This window comes from Rhinichthys klamathensis, unplaced genomic scaffold (assembly GCF_029890125.1).
Source record: "Rhinichthys klamathensis goyatoka isolate OS25496 unplaced genomic scaffold, OSU_Roscu_1.1 h1tg001096l_1, whole genome shotgun sequence".
In the NCBI taxonomy this organism is placed as follows: domain Eukaryota; kingdom Metazoa; phylum Chordata; class Actinopteri; order Cypriniformes; family Leuciscidae; genus Rhinichthys; species Rhinichthys klamathensis.
Window position 1 is genome coordinate 16,394 of NW_026607340.1, and position 20,295 is coordinate 36,688.

General features: G+C 40.7%; 1 protein-coding gene across 1 annotated transcript; it reads right to left on the reverse strand.

Annotated features, from left to right (window-relative positions):
- Positions 1 to 194: 194 nt before the first annotated feature.
- Positions 195 to 7,454, reverse strand: LOC130079517 (alpha-tectorin-like). The gene is made up of 11 exons (XM_056244797.1): positions 7,337 to 7,454; positions 3,631 to 3,752; positions 3,167 to 3,433; positions 2,985 to 3,080; positions 2,606 to 2,801; positions 2,412 to 2,539; positions 2,008 to 2,280; positions 1,605 to 1,725; positions 779 to 880; positions 477 to 661; positions 195 to 353 (listed from the first exon to the last, which is right to left on the reverse strand). Exons 1-11 carry the CDS (start codon positions 7,452 to 7,454, stop codon positions 195 to 197), a joined length of 1,767 nt encoding a protein of 588 aa, XP_056100772.1.
- Between the last annotated feature and the right edge of the window lie 12,841 nt (positions 7,455 to 20,295).

Genomic DNA, 20,295 nt, shown 5'->3' on the forward strand with positions numbered 1-20,295 from the left:
GCAATAATTAATACATGTAACTTTTTAAGGTCTACATTGAAAATTACACTGAATTTATGGAGGCTGCCATGGCATGACATGCGGGAAAAGCATGTTTGAGTAATCATTTGTTTTTTTGTTTGTAACACGAGAATGTTTTAAATGTATGGAACATTACCCAAATCACAGCAATTACAAAACTTTATATTCAGTTCCTACCTATGTTGAGCTTGAATGTCCATGGGCATAGAGAGAGTCTGGATTAGAGGGTACTCACAAGAAAATGCAATGTTCACCCATCTCTGTCTTGAAATAATACCTGCTGGCAAGTTAGAATGAATGGAGTTCTGGTAGATGAAGTGAGTGCCATTGCTCTGTGAGGACATTAACAAATAACAATCTTAAGTCAGTTTACTAATTGTCACAGATATTTCTAGATTAAAATACATCATCAATAGTATCGGATGGTGAGAAAAAGATAATCAACCAAGCATTACCGATAGAGTGGTACCACATATGTGGACTTCATTGTCAAAATGAAACAGAACCCTGCCATCTTCAACAGTCCCTGTGCAGTTGGGATCATTTAGGTGCAGGATCTCAAGAGGAAAATCAGATTCAAAGAGTTGGCAACGGGATAGAGACATGGTCCCAGTGCTGCTGGCACAGACTTCTGTGGCATCTAAGCAGAAAGGAGATGCAGTGTCACTCGTCTTATCTTGCATACCATCTGCAGTTGATTCAAATTATTTACAATGTAGTATATCTACTACAGCTGTAACACAGTTATAACACCTACCAAAGGTTTCAGGATTAGGTCTCTGTCCTTCCATGCAACCACAGCCATAGTCATCTCTAAAATTGCAAACCTCATTTCCAGTGCAGCCTAAAGTATCACACACTACATGAAAAGAGAGTGAAAATCAAAATATAATAGCCGATAAGGTTATCAAGTCATTATGCACAGATCCTAGGCCATAAAAAGCATGGTCACTTCGCCTTTTTTTTTACCTTTGTTGCCATTGGCTTTTGGCTTGCTTTAGTTGGGGACATTCAATTTAACATTTAATTTAATATTCAACAATTATTTTGACCTGCCTGCATTGACACCATTATATGAGAACAGAACTGAGCTGGACGATGACATCACGGTTTTCTCCAGAGCGGCTATATGTATAAATGAACTAAATTAATAACTTTTTTTAGACCAAAGATTTAACATCACTGAACTTAAACTAGACTGTGACGCTATTTTCTTCTGGAAACAAACGTTGTTGCATTATTTTCCTATTATCTCCGTAAAGCTCCTTTGAAACAATCTGTATTGTAAAAAGCGTTGTATAAAGAAATGTGACTGGACTTGACTTTTGTCTGTTTTTGCTGTAGTGGTTTGGGTGCAAGAAAAGCGCAATATAATTATTATTACATATGCATTATTGTGTGGTTTTTCTATTCTCTAGTGTGTTTTTTCCTGTGCTTGAAAGAGCTTTCTCCTTTTATATATTTCTGCGACTAGATCCTCTCTTCCCCTCTTTGTTAAACCACACCCCATGACTAAATGCAACTTTCCATGCACATATCGCAACCATACAGATAAAAAATTAAAGGAAATTACATTACATTACCATCGTAAACATGAAAAACCCATTGACCATTAACATTGACATTGCTGTTGGATGACAATTCGGATGCTGTCAGTAAGGAAATAGAAGATGAGTGTGCAGAGTCCACTGTGTCGTAGAGAGCCTGAATAAAAAATACATGCACTGTAAATTGGTATTTTGTAAACTAAATCTCTTTTAAAATGTAATAACACTTTGAGTCTTACGAGCCAATGTTGACTTGTCTCTGAAATGTTTCCATAGTTGAACAGGACGAAGGAGTGATCAAGATTGGACACCAAAACAACTTGAAAAGTAACCACCTTCAAAACACCAATAGACATAATTCAGAACATTTCAAAGTTAAATACACAGCAATGGATAATCAACATTGATGAAGTACTGACATGTAAAGCTTAGGTCTTACCCCTTCACCTGAGGAGTATGGCACACTGTTCCAGGTTGCCACGAAGGCTGATGTAGTATTAAAAGGAAGGGGAAGGTTAGGGAAATATTGGTTGACAGCTGCAGTGACTTGTGCCAGTACAGCACTGCTTGTGTCCTCTCTATAGGAGATAGTTCCTCCACGTCTACTGTCAAGGTGAGTCCAAAGAGGAGCAATGATGTCTCTTCCGGAATCCAGAGAGGGGTTGTAGGCAGACAGCGGCTCGGTAAACGTTAGATGGCCATTGTTGTTCACCTACAATTCAACAAAAATATTTTTTTTTGGTGTGTTTTAAAGGGCATATATTTGCCCAAACAAGACTGATCCACTTTCTTCAGAACTAAAGTATTCTCACATATATCTTTGAAGAAGAAAAAAATGCTTACAAAGATCTGATTGTGTGTGCGTCCAAAGAATTTGAAAGGCTGCTGCAAAACAATGGCTTCGGAGCTTCCAACATCAGATATGATGTTGGCCATTTCTCCACTTCCAAAAGGAAAGAAATGTGCTGGTACTGTGAAAAGGAAAAAAAAAAATTAATTATTTAGTTCTGGTAAAAAAATATGTTACAAAATGGTACAGGTTAAGTTTGAGTTTCCAGTTGCATGGCTTTTATTGCAAATAATAAGACAATTCATTGGCTTACAGTTCGGTGAGCCATCAACTTGGAAAGACCAGCGACCATTCACATTGATATTACTGCTGGATGAGAGTTCTGAGGCATTGGTTACTGGAATTGTGAAAGAATTGACCGAGTCTGCCGTGTTGTAACCAGCCTGTAGATGTACAGTAAATTAATCATTTTTAGGTTCTCAACCTGTTCCAGATATAACTGTTTTTTGCTTGTGATGTTGCAAAACCGACACGTTATGTAATATATGAAGTGAGGCAAGGGCAATTTCCTTGTAATTTTTCTAATTTCAAGGACCTCCACTCATTCAAAGGCAGTCTCCACTCACCCGCCAAATTCGTCTTGTTGCAGCCATGTCACCATAGTTGATCAGGATGAAAGAGCCATGAACACTGGAGACTAAAACCACTTGGAAAGAAAGCACCTTCAAAATACCAACAGACAGCATTAAAAACCGTTACCCTTCCCAGGACAACACTTATTTAATGATAAGCAACGATTGGATCTTACCCCTCCACCATTATAGTATGGCACATTGGCCCAGGTAGCAACAAAAGCTGATGAAGCACTAAACGTTATGTTAGGGAAGTATTGCTTAACAGCTGCAGTGACTTGTGCCAGTACAGCACTGCTTTTATCCTGCCTATAGGAGATAGTTCCTCCACGTCTATTGTCAAGGTCAGTCCAAAAAGGAGCAATGATGTCTATTCCAGGGTTCTGAATGGGAGTGTAGGAAGACCGCGGCGCTGCAAATGTTAAGTGGCCATTGTTGTTCACCTAAAATTGAGAGAGAGAGAAAAAAAAGTTGACCAATATTTGACCAAACTAAATATGGAAAATATTGCACACTGTTAAATCGAAATAATCTATAAGAAATATATCAATATCAAATACTGTATATGCTAAGAGTTTTTTTTTAAATCACCATTGATGCATAAATGAATCTGCAATCAATTAAATAGTCCAGTACTTACAAAGATTTGACTGTGTGTACGTCCAAAGTATCTGAAAGGTTGCTGCAAGGAAATTGCTGGAGAGCTTCCATCATCTGAAACAGGGTTTAATGTGTCTCCGAATCCAAAAGGCAGGAAATTAGCTGGCAATAAAGACAATACAAATAACATTACATTATTAAGACTCTTTAAATAAACATAAAAAGTACAAATTAAATGTGCAAGCCAAAAGTATCAATTAAAATTCTAAATCCAATCATATTTATTAAAATTCGTGTAGCTTCTGGTCATTTGATTTTGAAAGAAACAAAACGGGGGGGGGGGGGGGGGAATTAATCCAGTTCTAATTTAATAAGTGTGAGTACATGAGTGCACTTCAGACCAGTGTATCCAGAACCCAGAACCTCTTGCACGTCTAATAAATGTTCTACCACCAGACTGGGGTAGGACACACAAACGTCAAATGCAGATCTATGTATTTATTCACTGACGTAAAGAATATCGGGATTAACACATTGGCTCAAATCCGTGGGCCAGCGATAAAAAACACACACAAAAAAACACACAGACCCCTTACACAATTATTTAAAGAGATGATTTCAGAGTAGTCATATGCTAACTATGTTAAAACTAAAGAAACACTGTTTCACATTGTTTTGGACAAAATTTTAAATGTTCCTGAAAGTTCTGCCGTCCTAACACATTGATTCCCACACTCTTAACTATTCCAAAAGCAAAAAAAAAAAAAATTCAACAAATTACCAACTACTGTATATTCCCAGTTTTTGAAAATAAAAATATTAAATACAATTAAATGTTACAAATATTTTAAAATCCAGGTTTATTTATCATATTGTCACAAACTTCTCCGAGTATTGCAGATCCAAATGCAGTATTGAACAGGGTAATCCAAAAATGTAATCCAAAGTACAGGTAAGGTCAAACACAGGCAGGCAGTCCATACAAACAAACACAACAAAGCAGGGAACACAGGCAAAAGAGTAATCCACTGAACAGGCAAGAAATCCAAAACCAAGAGACATGAAACCAGGGTGAATGCTTGGAATTGCAGTGTAACACTAAACAAGACTTTCTTAGACAATGAAGGAGAAAACCAGGCTTATATGGGGTAAGCTAAACAAGATAATGAGACACAGGTGAATGTGATAATGGATGAAGAGTCCGGGCAGTGAGTTTTGGGAGATGTAGTTTGTGAGGGAATGACAATAGTCTGATGTGGAGTGCCCTCTGGTGGCTCTCAAGGGGACTCAAGCTGCTTACCGTTACACATATGGGGCCCTATTTTAACGATCTAAAACGCAAGTGTCAAGTGCAAAGCGCAAGTAACTTTGTGGGCGGATCTCGGCGCTGTTGCTATTTAACTGGCGGGATAATGACTCTTGCACTCGACGCAAATCTAAAAGGGGTTGGTCTGAAGTAGCTTCATTATTCATAGGTGTGGTTTGGGCGCAACGGGAAACAAACCAATAAGAGCGTCATATCACATTCCCTTTAAGAGCATGATGAACGAGGTGTGCTTGTTCCATGGCGCAATACTATTATAACGGCGCATTACAGGCGCGCTTCAGAATCGGTTCACAGCCGAGGAGATCCATGTTCTCGTCAGGGCCGTAAAAGAAAGAGAAGTGACATTGGGGACGGGACAAACCCACCCAAATTAGCTTCGGTTAAACATGCATATAATAATTTGGGTAAATGTGTAAGCTTTATGCCTATTTTTCCCATCGTCATGGACACAACAATGATTTCCCTCGTGTTTTATTATTTTTCCTTATAATAATGTATAATTTGCAAAAAAGTAAAATGCATCTGTGTAAATGAGAGAATCATCTACATTGTATGCGCATTGTTCACACTCTGTATTATGGCCAAGCATGCGCGCCTAAAATAGCATCTGAATGTACGCGCAACGCACGACTGACTTTAGTTTAGGTTTTTTCTGGTCAGTGGCGCAATTGTTTTCTGGAACTGCAAAATAGCACCAGGGATTGTTTGCGCCGGAACACGCCTCCTTTTTGCGCTGAACCACCCAGGGAGCGCAAGTTTACTCCCTAGTTTGCCGGCATGCGTCTGTGGAGGGAAAAGTCCGCTTTGCACGGGTGTAAAATACGAATGATACATGCGTCGGTGTACAAAGTCAATTGCGCTGGGTGCAAGATAGGGCCCATGTTCTCATACTATCATTTTGTTTAATATTTGTAATGTCTTTTGTAGTAACAATTTATTTTATAATACTTTTTTGATCTGTTATTAGTAATGGTTACTTTTTGCTAGTTTTTGTTGGGGAATTGTATTAAAACAAGTTAAGGTCTGCTTGACCCACTAACATCATAATTAGAGGTCTACTGATTGATCGGTTTTGCTGATTAATCGGAACTGATAACCTATTGCTGGAACAATTGGTTATTGGCAAAAATCCATACCCATAGTTTTTCCGCTGTCATTACACAGTACGAGAGCGGCCTCTAGATGCGAAATAAAAACAATCACTGATGCCTTGTACTGTTATTTTTTGACACGTAAGGCTGTACGCTGCACAGAACGGGACACTTCGGATGTGGGTTTAAAACAGACAATGAAATGGTATGTAAACAGTACAGTACCGAACGTGTTTTCATATTATTAAAAAGACAAAATTGGTTGACTAGATGCTGCATTAGTAGAGAAAGAACAGCAGTATATTTGTGTCGAGGCTGAGAGGATGCTACCATTAGTACCTCAAGCGGTAAAAACAATGTGCCAAATGTTTAATGTCATGATTGTTACCATGTATTTGCATTAGTTTAGATTCAGCTGGACGCTTTTAAATATTTGTTCCCTATCAGTCAGTCACGTTCGATGTTACATCTGAACCAAACTGATGAATTGGGATTTCGCCCACGAAGTGGGTATGAATGGAAGCAAACTTGCTCTCGCATATTCAAGCATTCAATTCGGAGCAGAACGTTTCTCACGATTCTGCTCTGCAATCATCGTTCGAGTGTGTACAACAAACCAGGAAGAAGCTCTTCAGAGAGTGTTGGTGTGACGGTGCGTCAGCGGTGGTCTTTTATTAAAAGGGCTTTCCTCTGCATTAATTTGCAGTTCCAAAAAAAAACCTTCCAGCATGCACAGCTGCGGATCTGCTTGCCACTCTGGGAGTGTAAGCTTCTCCGCCGGGCAAAATCCCTGTGGACCTCCCGCTCCTCAGCGTGTCTTGTGCCGTCGAGTTGCCTGCTGACAGTGTGGGTTGTCACGGCAACCCAGCACGTATTCCGCCGCGCTGGGTGAGGATCAGATGTCGATTGCTGCATCGGAGCGAGGGCTATTATGCTCTGGAGATGAAGATGATGTGTTTGCTCATGCTGAATCAGGTTCATTGTTGACAGCCATGCTTGCCCGGGCAGCTGCGCGCTTGGACTCGCTCTGAGCGTTCATGGCTGGATAATTGTTTTTTCTGGGGGTGCAGTGAAAATAATTGCCTTGCCCCGCCCCCGTTCCTTTCTTCCCAAAGGTGAATGACAAACTTTGGCAGTATAGAAGCATTATTGCCAGTACAGAAGGCCAAACGTACCAAAATCTGCTTCAAATTTTTTTCTCTCACACTACCTTTAGGGTGGGGTGGTCAGGGGGTTCGTGGGGATTCCCCAGATGGAGTGTGCAGTTGCTGGGCATGCCTGCAAAATGCTGCCACATGGTGGGGTAACCCGCAACTCCTGTCCAGCACCTGGGAGACAACCCCAGCTCTGGGTGCTAAGGTTTACAGTGTTGCTGGACAGGCTGCCTCTGCCCTGCATGCGATGGCTACCCTGCAAGTCTAGCAGGCCAAAGCACTCATAATGCATGGGGGTAGTTCTGAGCTGGGGTTAATGCAGGAACTGCTCATGATTAATGACTATGTTTAAAGTCAAGGCGCAGGCCCTCAGCCAGACGATGTCCACCTTGTTGGTCCAGAAGTGCCCCTTGGCTAATCACTGTAGGTGTGCGAGATGTTGACAAAATGTGCTTTCTCGATGCTCACATCTCACAAGGTGACCTTTTTCGGTGACGCTGTCGAGGAGTGTGCCCAGCAGTTCTCGGCAGTCCAGAAGCAGGCTGAGGCAATCAAGAGCCTGCTCTGACACGCTACCTTACCATCATGAGCTGTCCCTTAGTCTGCTCGTCACCAAGGGCATCCAGTCCCCTGCGGTGAAAATAAAAAGCAAGCACTGGCGCAGCCAGCTCAGCCGTGACGTTGAGCCCCCCCACAAGAAGACGACATCTCAGTCGCCGCTAAATTCTCTAAGCGGTCGGTTAAACACCACCCCTCAGACGGGTGACCCGAAGTTTGATGGAGCTGCTCTTCCCCTGGAGGGGGGTCGGATAATCTTTTGTTAAGTCAAATTTCTGTTACATTTACATTTATTCATTTAGCTGACGCTTTTATCCAAAGCGACTTACAATTGCTATATATGTCAGAAGGTCGCACGCCTCTGGAGCAACTAGGGGTTAAGTGTCTTGCTCAGGGACACATTGGTGTCTGACAGTGGATTCGAACCCAGGTCTCTCACACCAAAGGCATGTGTCTTATCCACTGCGCCATCACCACCCCTATTGCATACCGCTGTTATGTAGCGGTATGCAAATTCTCAGTGAAAGAGCAGCTTCCTCTATCTCTCGGTCCCAAGAGGGCGCAGATGGCAGGGTGCTACACTGTGCCTTGACACTCTACTATCGCCAGCAGGCAGTGGTGTGCGGTTCAAGGATGTGATACCTTCTCACGCACCCCCTGCCGACTCGTGGAGCCAGGTAAGTGTTGTATTACGCACTTGGTCCCCACTTTGGGATGCTGTGACTTTAGGGTCAGACCCCTATGCTCCACCATGCTGCCCCACTGCGGGTACGTCAGTAGTCCCTCTGACCCCGCTTGAATGGCATCTGGAAGCCTGGCTAGCACTTCCCAGCTCGTCTCACTTGCTCATTCAAACTGTCAGACTCGACTCGGCTATGCGATTCAGTTTGCCCGGCGTCCCCTCAGGTTTAGGAGTGTTCGGATCCCCTCAGTGGCGGACGAGGATGCTCCTGTCCTGCGTGCAGAAATCACAGTCCTACTAGTGAAGCATGCGACAGAGCCGATCCCTGCAGCCGACATGAAGACATAATTTTACAGCCCGTACTTCATTGTACCCAAGAAAGGCAGTGGGTTATGGCCAATCTTGGACCTGCGTGTATTGAATCGGGTTCTGCACAAGCTCCCGTTCAATGCTGTGACGCATTTCTGAATGCATTCATCCACAAGATTGGGTGTACTTTCATGTCTCGATTCTCCTTCAACACAGACTGTTCCTAAGCTTTGCATTCGAGGGACAGGCATGTAAGTGCAAGATCATCCTCTTCAGGCTGGTCCTGTCGCCTTGCATAGTCACGAAAGTCACGGAGGCGGCCTTTGCTCATCTGAGGGAGGACGGTGTTTGCATTCTCAACTATCTAAGTGGCTGGCTCATCCTGGTTGTGTGCAATTGGCATGCTGCCTCAGGCTCCTGGACAGGACCTCGAATACAGTGGCACATCAATTGCCTCGAGTTACTAGCAGTACATATGTGCCACTTCAGATCGTTACTACAGGGCAAGCATATACTGGCCCAGACGGACAACGTTGCTTATATCAACCATCAGGGTGGTCGACGCTCCGGTCGCATGTTGTAACTCGCTCGTCATCTCCTCCTCTGTAGTCAGAAACATCGGAGTTCACATTCTGGGCAAGCTCAATTGTGCAGCCGGTAAGCTCTCACGACAGCCCACGCTTCTGGGAGAATGGCGACTCCACCCCTAGATGTTCCAGCTGATTGGAGACGCTTCAAGGCCACACAGGTAGACCGGTTTGCTTCTCTGGACACGTCCCACTGCCGGCATGGATGCACTGGCACATAGCTGACCTCGGGGCATACACAAGTATACATTTCCCCCAGTGAGCCTGATCACACAGACACTGTGCAAGGTCAGGAAAGACGAGGAGCAGGAGTGGTAGACACTATCACTTCAGCTACAGCCCCTTTACGAGACGCGCTGATGCTTTGAAGTGGAGTCTGTTCATTCTGTTCTCACAGAGATGACCCCCGTAAATGCCCAATCAGAGTCGTGCTTTCTTTTTATGAATCTTAATGAACCTTGTCAACTGAGCCTGGGTTCTCTCAAGGTATTTTTTTGGTTCCTTGCCACTGTTGCCTCTGGCTTCCTTGGTTGGGGACTCTATATTATTCATCAATAATTATAATTAACAATATTATTGATCTGACTTTACTGATGTGCATTTTCAGTCAACGAAACGTGCCAGGATACGTGCCCAAGGTTTGCACCACCCCTTTCAGGGATCAGGTGGTGAACCTGCAAGCGCTGCCCCTGGAGGAGGCAGACCCAGCTCTTGCACTGCTGTGCCCGTTCGCGCCTTGTGTTTGTACGTAGACTGCACGCAGAGCTTCAGGACCTCAGACCAGCTCTTTGTTTGTTATGGAGGCCAGCAGAAGGAAAATGCTGTCTCCATGCAGAGGTTGGCATATCAGGCTCAAGACCAGCCCCTTTGGAGCATTGTCTTCTCCTCGGCGTTGGGGCCCGGTGCCTCGCTGACAGACATTTGTAGAGCTGCGGGCTGGGCAACACCCAACACATTTGCAATGTTTTTCAATCTCCTAGTAGAGCCTGTGTCCTTCCTTGTACTGGCTATGAGTAGCTAGTTGTTTGGGGGACCCGCTCGGTGTCTCGCTTGTAGTGCCACTCCCCTCCTAAAAAGGGATTCGTGCGCTTTTCTGCTCCACATGTGATATCCCCACCTGGCAAACCCTGCATGGAGTTCAAGCAGCCTCGGTAGTCAGACACTGAGGAGGTGTCAAAAGCTAGGACTAGCACTCCTGTGTATTCCCAGTAGGTCAGCCCCTGTGCTAGACTAGGTGTCCATGTGTTGTGATGGGTGATCCCACGTATGCTCTTCCACGTTACAGCTTCCCTGTTGGCGAGTCTGTGTCTTTCCCTTGGCAGACCCCGCCCTGCAGTTTCTGCTTGGTATTGACTTCACCCTAACTAGGCTGAATCTTACCTAGAGACTTTCCATACGTAGCACAGCCCTAATGGTCAGTCCATATGTGTAATTCCCACATGATACTTCCCGACGGGCAGGATGTGGTCTCCGTAGGGTCTCCTTCTGTTTAGAATAGGCACGCTTTCCCATTGTTATCCAATAGTCTCACTGAGTGGGTAAGAAGGAACAGCAGTTGTCGACTCTACCTGCATTAACCCTCTGGGGTCTAAGGTGTTTTTGGGGTCCTTGAGATGTTTTGACATGCCCTGAGATTTGTGCTTTTTTCAGTTGCTTATAAACATATTAATGGCAAAGTTGTCATTACACTCTATTTAGCACAAACAGAGCTACCATAATATGTGAGCAACATGTATGTACATATTTGTATTTTTGAGAGAATATTGTTTATGCATGGTTATTGAAAAAAACTAAAACTTAAAGTTTCTGAATTAAGGCCACAAAACACATACTACTCAGTGAGACTATTGTGATGAAGCCAATTGGCTTCATCACTGTCTCCTCTCCACCAGTAACCTGGTGTGTGGTGGGCGTTCTGGCGCAATATGGCTGCCGTCACATCATCCAGGTGGATGCTGCACACTGGTGGTGGTTGAGGAGATTCCCCCTTCTGTAAAGCGCTTTGAGTGCCGAGAAAAGCACTATATAAATGTAATGAATTATTATTATTATTATTACTAAATATGTGTCCACAAGACTTTTGACTAATGGATGTTCTCAGTTTTTGCTTCAAAATTATCTGAAAATCATCCTGCCTAATCATTCACATAAAACAATACACTGATTTAAATTTTGTAAGACACTTTTTGTTTGGAAAGGCTCTCCGTGGGCGTGGTCACATTAACAGATAACGAGCTATAATGAGCTGAAATGAGGATGACTGACATCTCTCTTTTTATATAGATTACATAAACAGAGGATATTTGTTTTAGTTTTGAATCAGATAATTTAAAAGTGCACACTTAAATGATTATAAAGATATATTGTTCATGCCTGGGTTAATAGTATACGCTGAGTTTTGTTTAAGTTTAGAGACTTGCTCCAGAAAAGAAGTTCACGGTGACGGAGAGGCAGAAAGCACACGCTGTTTATTTTCTTTATTTTACAAAAGCACAATATTTTATTTTGCTTGTAAGTGGACACATAAAAAAGTAGACATTTAACAGTTTATTTTTTTCATATCTATTAAGTCTGTATGACCAAAAATGACGGAGTATTTTAAGTCTATTTTGCAGCTATGTGAAAAAAATCGACCAAAGCGCGTCAGCGCGTTTGCCGACCCCAGAGGGTTAAAGCCCTGTCCTTTCTCCGCCCCAGCAGGTGCGGGGGGATTAGACAGCTTACGCAGGGTGCTGAAAGGGGCAGCAATTGTGCAATTTTGGTTGGGATCCCAATTCATCAGTTTAGTTCTGACGTAATGTTGAACGTGACTGACTGATAGGGACTGTCTAGGTTACTAATGTGTGAGTGCTAGCGCGCTTCCATTCATACCCGCTTTGCGGGGTGTGGTTCGCGATGCAAATCTTGCATCCCAATGTCCATTGGCTCGTTTAGTTTACAGTCTAAGGTAATTGGGCTCTCAGGCCAGTTCCCAATTCGTCAGTTCAGTTCTGACATAACGTCTCCATTCTCTTCTTCTACATTAGTAACCTAGACGTTATTCAGTTGCAAGTTGCATATTTAAAGCTAGTGACATGAGAAAGCAAACTGTGTCATCATACAGCCGACAGAAACATATTAAATGAGAAACGCATTCGATTTCAGTAATTTTTTCATAGTCACTGTAATACATATTTTGTTATTCTTATTAGATAATTATCAGGTGTTCTAAAATAGAAGCAAATAAAGTGGGAGAGTATACATACAATATACATATGTGTCTAATTTCAATGCTATGGCCTTTGTGTAGATATTTAAAGATGGCCGACTGTTTGGATTAATAAGAAATGATAACACTATAATGTGACCAGTCCATTTGTAACATTAACTAAGGTTAATAAAAGTATTTTTCATTGTTCATTTCAACATTTGCTAATACATTGTTTACATTTTAAAGTCGTATCTCTTAACATTAGTTAATGCAATATGAACAAAGATGAAAGACCAAGGTATCATTAATATATACATTTGTTTTGTAATAAACTATTTTATTTCTAGTAATCGGTAAAATCCATTATCGGTCGACCTCTAATCATAATATCTATTAATTATAATAATAGTATAATATATAGGAACCCACAACAATTAAAAAAACTTCAACATACAAACAAATATTAAAAATTAATGAATAGAATTATGCCAAACTTTTCTGTTACTTTCCTTAAATTGGTGCATTATGGGCGATAATTAGAGAATAATTATTAAATGCAGTAAGTTAGATTACAAATGACAAATGCACCACCCTAATGTGGGTAAATTTTAACAGAGCTTGGAATGTTGCATATTTTATCTGCATAAGTTAATTGAATCACAGCATATTACTAATGTCTATAATGGACCCAGCATCTGATGTTAGCAAAGTCCTGAACGTACAGTACAGCTGTGTTCGTAAATTTTTATATATATATCCCTTCCAGCATAAGCAAAATGTTATTTTTCCACACACACACACACACACACACACACAAAATATTCTTATTTAAATTTAACTCCTTATTTTGAGTATTAGGAAACTTGTGAATATCTCGTGTAGTTTCTGATATATAATTTGTATTATTTTGTCATTACCTTGAGCTTCAGTTATGTCACCTGGTGGAATGAGAACAAAACAGAGTCTTTTTTTCAGAGTTGTAATACATCAAATTAACATCCAAATCTATATATTTTGAAAACTCAAAGTATCTAATTAATTTCATAATTCATCAATGAGATTTTGAATATTTTCATATTTAATATTTGACTGCCTTACCAAAAAGAGACAGCAGTGCTACAACATATAACAGGACAGGTTCCCCCATTGTTTAGTTGGTCTGTCACACCGTATTCTGTAAAAGAACAAAAACATTTTGTTTGCATAACATGTACAACATTTTACGGTATATTTGATGCTACTGGGTAAAGCCGGGTTCACATTGTACAATTTTGGACACAATTTGGCCGTCTGAGAAAAATTTGGTAAACCCTAAATGATTTCTCTGATCAAAGTCCAAAATTTGAAGTCTTGCTAGTTTGACATGTTCGACTACAGACCATTGCGATACAATTTTTCCTCCGATGAAATTCTGGCAGTTTCAGAAGGTTTCAGTTTTAGAGTGTAGCTTCTCCTATGACAACCGTCAAATCAGATTAAAAAAAAAAAATACACTGTGATTGTACATGTCAAATGTAAAATAACATGAAAAACTTTTCAGAGACGAGACGATGCGTCGATAACGCTTTGGGAACGCCTCCTGCGTGAATGTGCCTGAAGCATCTATGTCAACTAGTCCAATGGAAAGAATGAGCGTCACGGGCGGGTGACGTCATGACCAGGAAGAGATAAAGCACATCCGGTGCAAATCGGCATTAGCTTCGAAAATTGCCGAAGAAAGTCGATCGCAGGGATGCAGGAAGTATGGCAGGGCGACGCATCGTCTCGTTCCCTATCTCAGGGAACTATGGTTACAGTCGTAACCTGAAACGTTCCCTTTCGAGGGAACTCGCGATGCGTCGATGACGCTTTGGGAACGAGAATACCCAAAACGCCAAACTTTTAAGTACCTGAGTGTCAGTCTGTTGTCAACTAAACACTAAGCACCTGAGAACCTGGGGCAGCATCCAGGTCCAAGCTGTAAAACCTGACGAACGTGAGCGGTGAGGACCAGCCTGCCGCATCACACACGTCTTGGAGAGAAACCCCAAATAATAAGGCTTTAGAGGCTGCCATACCCATCGTAGAGTGAGCTCTGACCGCCAAATGACACGGCTGGTCAGAGTACTCGTAAGCAAGTGACTCGACTATCCACTTACTGACCGTCTGCTTAGAAGCAGGAAGACCCTTCTTGGGTGATGTGATACAAAGCAAACAAATAGCTGGTCCAATTTTCTCCACGAAGAAGTCCGATGAACATAAGTGTCTAGGGCTCGCACTGGACACAAGAGGTTCAGCTTTTCCTGGTCCGAAGAGGTAAAAGGAGGAGGACAGAAAGCCTGCAGCACAATAGGCCTCGGAATCATGGTCGGCACCTTAGGGACGTTTCGGATATAAGAATGCCTTGACCATCCCCGGTGCAAACTCATGGCAAGTGGGGGAAACCGAAAGGGCCTGAAGGTCTCCGACTCTCTTGAGGGACGAAATAGCTAGCAGAAAGATAGTCTTAAAAGTAAGAAATTTCTCTGAAACCGAATCTAAGGGCTCGAACGGAGCCCTAGACAGGCCTTCTAAAACTATTGCAAGGTCCCAAGCTGGCACCTTAGTGCGAGTTGCAGGCCTCAGCCTCAAGGTGCCACGAAGGAAACGAGTAATCAGGGGGTCTCGACCCAACGATGTACCACCCACCAAGGCGTGGAAAGCCGCTATGGTATACCTTGAGCGTGGATGGACATAAACCTGACGTAAAGCGTTCTTGCAGAAACGTACTGTGTTCACTGAACAGTTAACTGGATCCCACTGATGCTGGTGACACCAAGAAGTGAAAACTCTCCATTTTAGTGCATAAAGTTTCCTCGTAGTGGGAGCTCTGGAGCTTAGCATGGTCTCAACAACCTCGGTTGTTCTCTCTATGAGTTGGGTCCCCTCAGGGACCAAACCCACAGTTTCCAAATCCCCTGCCGGGGGTGCGATATTGCGCCCCCGGCCTGAGACGGAAGGTCTCTCCTGATCGGGATCTCCAAGGGATCTCAGTCATTTAATTAATCACTTAATTATCTCATTAACTTCAACACTGCTTCAGTGTTACTTTAACACTATCTAGTGTGCACAGTGAGCAGTGTTCATTTAACACTGAGGATTTTGAGTGGGTTAAGATAAAAAGACACACAAAGTTTTTTTTCTTTTTTACAGTTTTTTTTTTTTTTTTAAAGAAAAGCCATGATCAAAATTAATGCTGGAGATTGTTTTTGTTTTCTAACCTCCATTTATATTCCGCATGTAAATGCAGCTAACAGTGACCGCACTTGTCACGGACTGATGATGTAAAACGCCAGATGAGTCTTCTTGCATGCGTACATTTTTAATATGTCTTGACTGCCGTACAATCTGACATTAATGACAACTGAGATGCCACAGTGTGACATGGCTAACAGCGGGAATCATGTTCAAACAGTCTGACAAGCAATAAGCGTAAAAGTCTATTATACATCACACAGTGTGCACCCAGCTTTGGCAAAACTGCTAATAAAAAAATATAACTAAAAAAATACATAAATACATACATACATAAATACATACATATATTCATACAACATCATACAATACAATACAATACAATACAATACAATACAATACAATACAATACAATAAAATAGTAAAATCTTACCCAAATTGCCCAAAGGAAAATGTGATATTTCTGAAAAAATATCTAATAAGGAACTTCTCTCCTGCGGTTTTTGGATCACTTGTCTTCAACGTTATTGTGTCTGTATTTATACCTAAGTGTTCTGGGTGGGGTTTTCACATTGCACACACACACACACACACACACACACACACACACACACACACAAAAATGACTGAATACTTTTTTTTAAATACTTTTTTGAATCTGAAAACTTACCACATAGAAACTAATTGTGAACATCCCTACTTCTCTCTGTTTTCCTCTTTTTTTATTCTACACTACTGAAAATTGTGTGTTGCTAACCTGAGGATAAATAGCTTATATGATGTGTTATAATAAAGGCCAGGTTCAATATTTGTTTGTATGGTTCAGAATCTATGGGACTGTGCCATGAAATGTCACGTTTTATATTAATACATATATGTAGTAAGCATAGTTTATTTGGGATAACTTATTACACAGTTATAAACTTATGTGTGAAAATACTGATCATACTCATCATGAAAATACTCCTAATATTAGTCTAGTCATGCACCTGAACATACAGCTGTGCTCAGAAATGTATATACACTTAATGATCTATACAGAATCTGTAATGATGATGAAAAAAATATATATATTATATATATATATTAATAAAGGGATTTCTAGACCCAACATTTTTTTTAATTATTATTCTGTAGCCTACAGCTCTGAACATGGTTTATCTCCAACCTGAAGATGAATGGCTTATGACATATAACAAAGTCTGTAGATTCAATGTTTTTATGTTTCAGAAGCCGAGGCTCCAGCATGAAATGCCACGTTTTGGACATATTTAATGAGCTGAAGCTTTGGAAATATTTAAAATTAAATTGCCTTAAACTGGTTTTAAAGAATGCATTAAGTCTTTACGCTAAAGTCACTGACCATAATTTTAGGTGTAAAAATGTGCATATAAAGGTTAGTGCCTTAAGCAAAATATGTTTTTCAATTTCACAAAACCAATTCACAGTGCATTCAATTGCCAACACTTTAAAGAAAGTTGTCAGGTTTCATTTCAAGCAAGTCATTTCAGGAACTTGACAACGTGGTCTGTGCTTGAACAGGCTATAATCAGAATTCTATGTCTGCATTTAATTTATTTTACCCTAAAAAAGTTAAACTTTCATCCACTATTAATATTATCTAATTGACAATACATTATTGTCTCTTTGACTGTTCTTTTATCAGATTCATATGAAGAGCCAAACAAGCCAAAATTCATTATTCTACTCTCACACACACTTACATTCTCCTTTCACATACACACACTGAACAAAATTATAAACGCAACACTTTTGTTTTTGCCTACATTTGTCATGAGCTGAACTCAAAGATTTAAGACTTTTTCTATGTACACAAAAGGCCTTTTTCTCACAAATATTGTTCACAAATCTGTCTAAATCGGTGTGTTTTTAAATAAACATTTAAATGTTGGCTGTCATAAAAACTTGCCAGATTTATTCAAACATGCATTAAATATTGAAGAACTTTAAACATTATGATGAATGTGTAATATGGTGAATATATTTAGCAAAATGCTCCTCTCTAGAGTTAATTTTTCTAGTTGACTAACGAGTTTATGGTCACTGGATATGGTTTTTCTGAGGTACATGTGACGTTACATGACACCAGCTGCGTTTACATGGTTCAATCGGAATGAAATCAATCCGATTGATCAATCCGAACACGGTGTTTACATGAACGATAAATAAAGTAATCGGGTTGATGTGCGCGTTTATATGTCACAAGATTCAAATCGGAATTGATTTTTTGACATGCGCACACTGCACGAATATGCCGCTGTTTGCGCATAACTATCCTCCTCTATTGGTTCTTTATTTTTTTTAAACAGCAGACTTAATATTTATCCATCTCTGGTCATGATTTGGAGACGATGAGCATGAACCGCTTTGCCGTGCTGCTTATGATCACGCAGTAAAACCCCGCGCCCAAAACCAGTCGTCCATGGATGATAATCTGAAACAAGCACTGGTGGGACGTTGTCCCGCTTCACTTCACAGACGCTGAGTGAAATGAGAATTTTTTAATAACGGAACACTCATTTATATTCACTTTATTCAACGGGAAGAACAGCTCGTTCCGTGCGTCATACGCCATTACGCTATTTCAACGTCATTGCATATGCGCAGTCCTTTTAGTTTCAATCTGATCAAGTGTTTACATGTTCTCTCGATCGGATTACAAAAGGAGTAAACCACCCCTTTCAAACCGATCGAAATTTCAATCGGATCGAGCTCAATCGGATCGATTGAGGTGTTTACATGAAGGTTTTTTAGTCCGATTGAGCCGTCAATTCGATTATAAGTGTCCATGTAAACACAGCTATTGTTTACAAGTTGTTTTACTGACGTCTTTCCACGGTTGAAACACTGATTGAGCGATTCTATGTGAAAGATACGGATGTCGATAAGTTGTACTCTATCTTTTAACACACTTTCAGATGCTCGTTCATGTTTATTTCGCACTGTAACTGGTATTATTAAGGCGGAAGAGGAGATCATGTGCTCTCCGCGCTGCTGCTTCTCTTGAGTTGGGCTGAGCCAGAGCGATCTCACGCCACAGCGCCAAATCGGTATGTTTTTGAATTTCGTAAGAAAATGGACGTACTTTGTTTCATATCACTAGTAACAAAGCACAAAGATTATTGCGATTTATTGGATGGGATGCTCGCTACAATGTTCCATTCATTCGTCAACTGAAAACAGGATGACTAATCGATTCTTGGGATTTAAGAATCGATATCGGTTCGTAAAATTGAGAATCGATTAAAATCGAGAAATCAATATTTTTTACCCAGCCCTACTAATAGCCTGCCGGCGGTAATTGGATGATCAGCGGGCGGTCCTTTTAAAAACTCCTCTTCCGTTTGACAGAGGGAACTGTTGCGGCTTCTGGTCGGTTGCAATGGCTCAGACTTCCTGCCAGCCGCCAGATCAAAATATTCTTTCGGTTGTGTGTCTTATTTAGAACGTGATAATGTAGGAGAGACCTGCTCTTTTGTTTGGAACTTATTTATCCTGTTTTTTTATGAGCGTAGTTAGGTGAGCTTTATTGTAGTGCATTTTCTTTTCTTTGTGTTAGGTTAATTACGTTGTCGTTTAATTTCGTTAGATTGCGTTTTGTTTGTTTTTTCTCTCTGACGAGAATACCACTCTATTTATTTATGTCTCTATTAATTTTTCTTTTTTGTTAATGATACTATACTTAATATACTATACTAGGCCTATATACTATATACTGTATACTATAATATAATATACGGAACTATACTTTATTGGGTAACACTTTATTTTAAGGTGCTTGTAATAAGCAGTAATTAACAGTTAATAAGACACTTATAAGACCTTATAAGATGCATATAAGATGCATATAAAAAGATGCATATAAGCATTAACTAATGATAATAAATAAATTAAATTAAATAATAAATTTCTCAAGTATCAATATATTGCACTTTTAGAACAGCCGAACAAACATAAATGGTCACACAAACTCCCAGTCCCTTAAAAATTGACCTTCCCAAGAGGGAGTAGTTTCCCTGATCTCTTCAGGGCCTGGACCTTTAATTACCCCTTATATGAAGTAGTTCATGCTTATATGCATCTTATATGCATCTTATAAGGTCTTATAAGTGTCTTATAAGGTCTTATAAGTGTCTTATTAACTGTTAATTACTGCTTATTACAAGCACCTTAAAATAAAGTGTTACCCTTTATTGTTATATTGTTTTCGTTTGGGCCATGGGTCCATCTAACGAATAACTGATTTATTGTCATTTACTTTTGTGATTCACAATAAATTTATATTATATTGTATTCGCCGCCTTTGGTATTTGTCCTTCGGTTCTTTTGATCTGACGGCCTGCTTGAAGCCTGTCGTATATTTTTTCTTTAATTTATTGCATCTTACCCCTAGTAGTAGTAATATCCATAATTAGCGTAATTACTGTTTTGAAGTTGGAATGTAATGCATTTTTTTCTGAAATGATGACGTATGTGGCCCTCTGGAGAGTGTGGCCTTCAAAATGAGACACAGCTATTGTGGAGTCCCTGCAGGGACAGATTAATGCACATGCTTTCGTAGGCCGTGACCTAG

Bases quoted from the DNA above. Each gene is read 5' to 3' on its own strand.
- LOC130079517 (XM_056244797.1), bottom strand. From the start codon at position 7,454: ATGCATTATGAGTGCTTTGGCCTGCTAGACTTGCAGGGTAGCCATCGC. The intron at 3,434-3,630 runs GTAAGTACTGGA...TCTCAATTTTAG, and splicing joins GTACACACAGTCAAATCTTT to GTGAACAACAATGGCCACTT. The intron at 2,281-2,411 runs GTAAGCATTTTT...GTTGAATTGTAG, and splicing joins GCACACACAATCAGATCTTT to GTGAACAACAATGGCCATCT.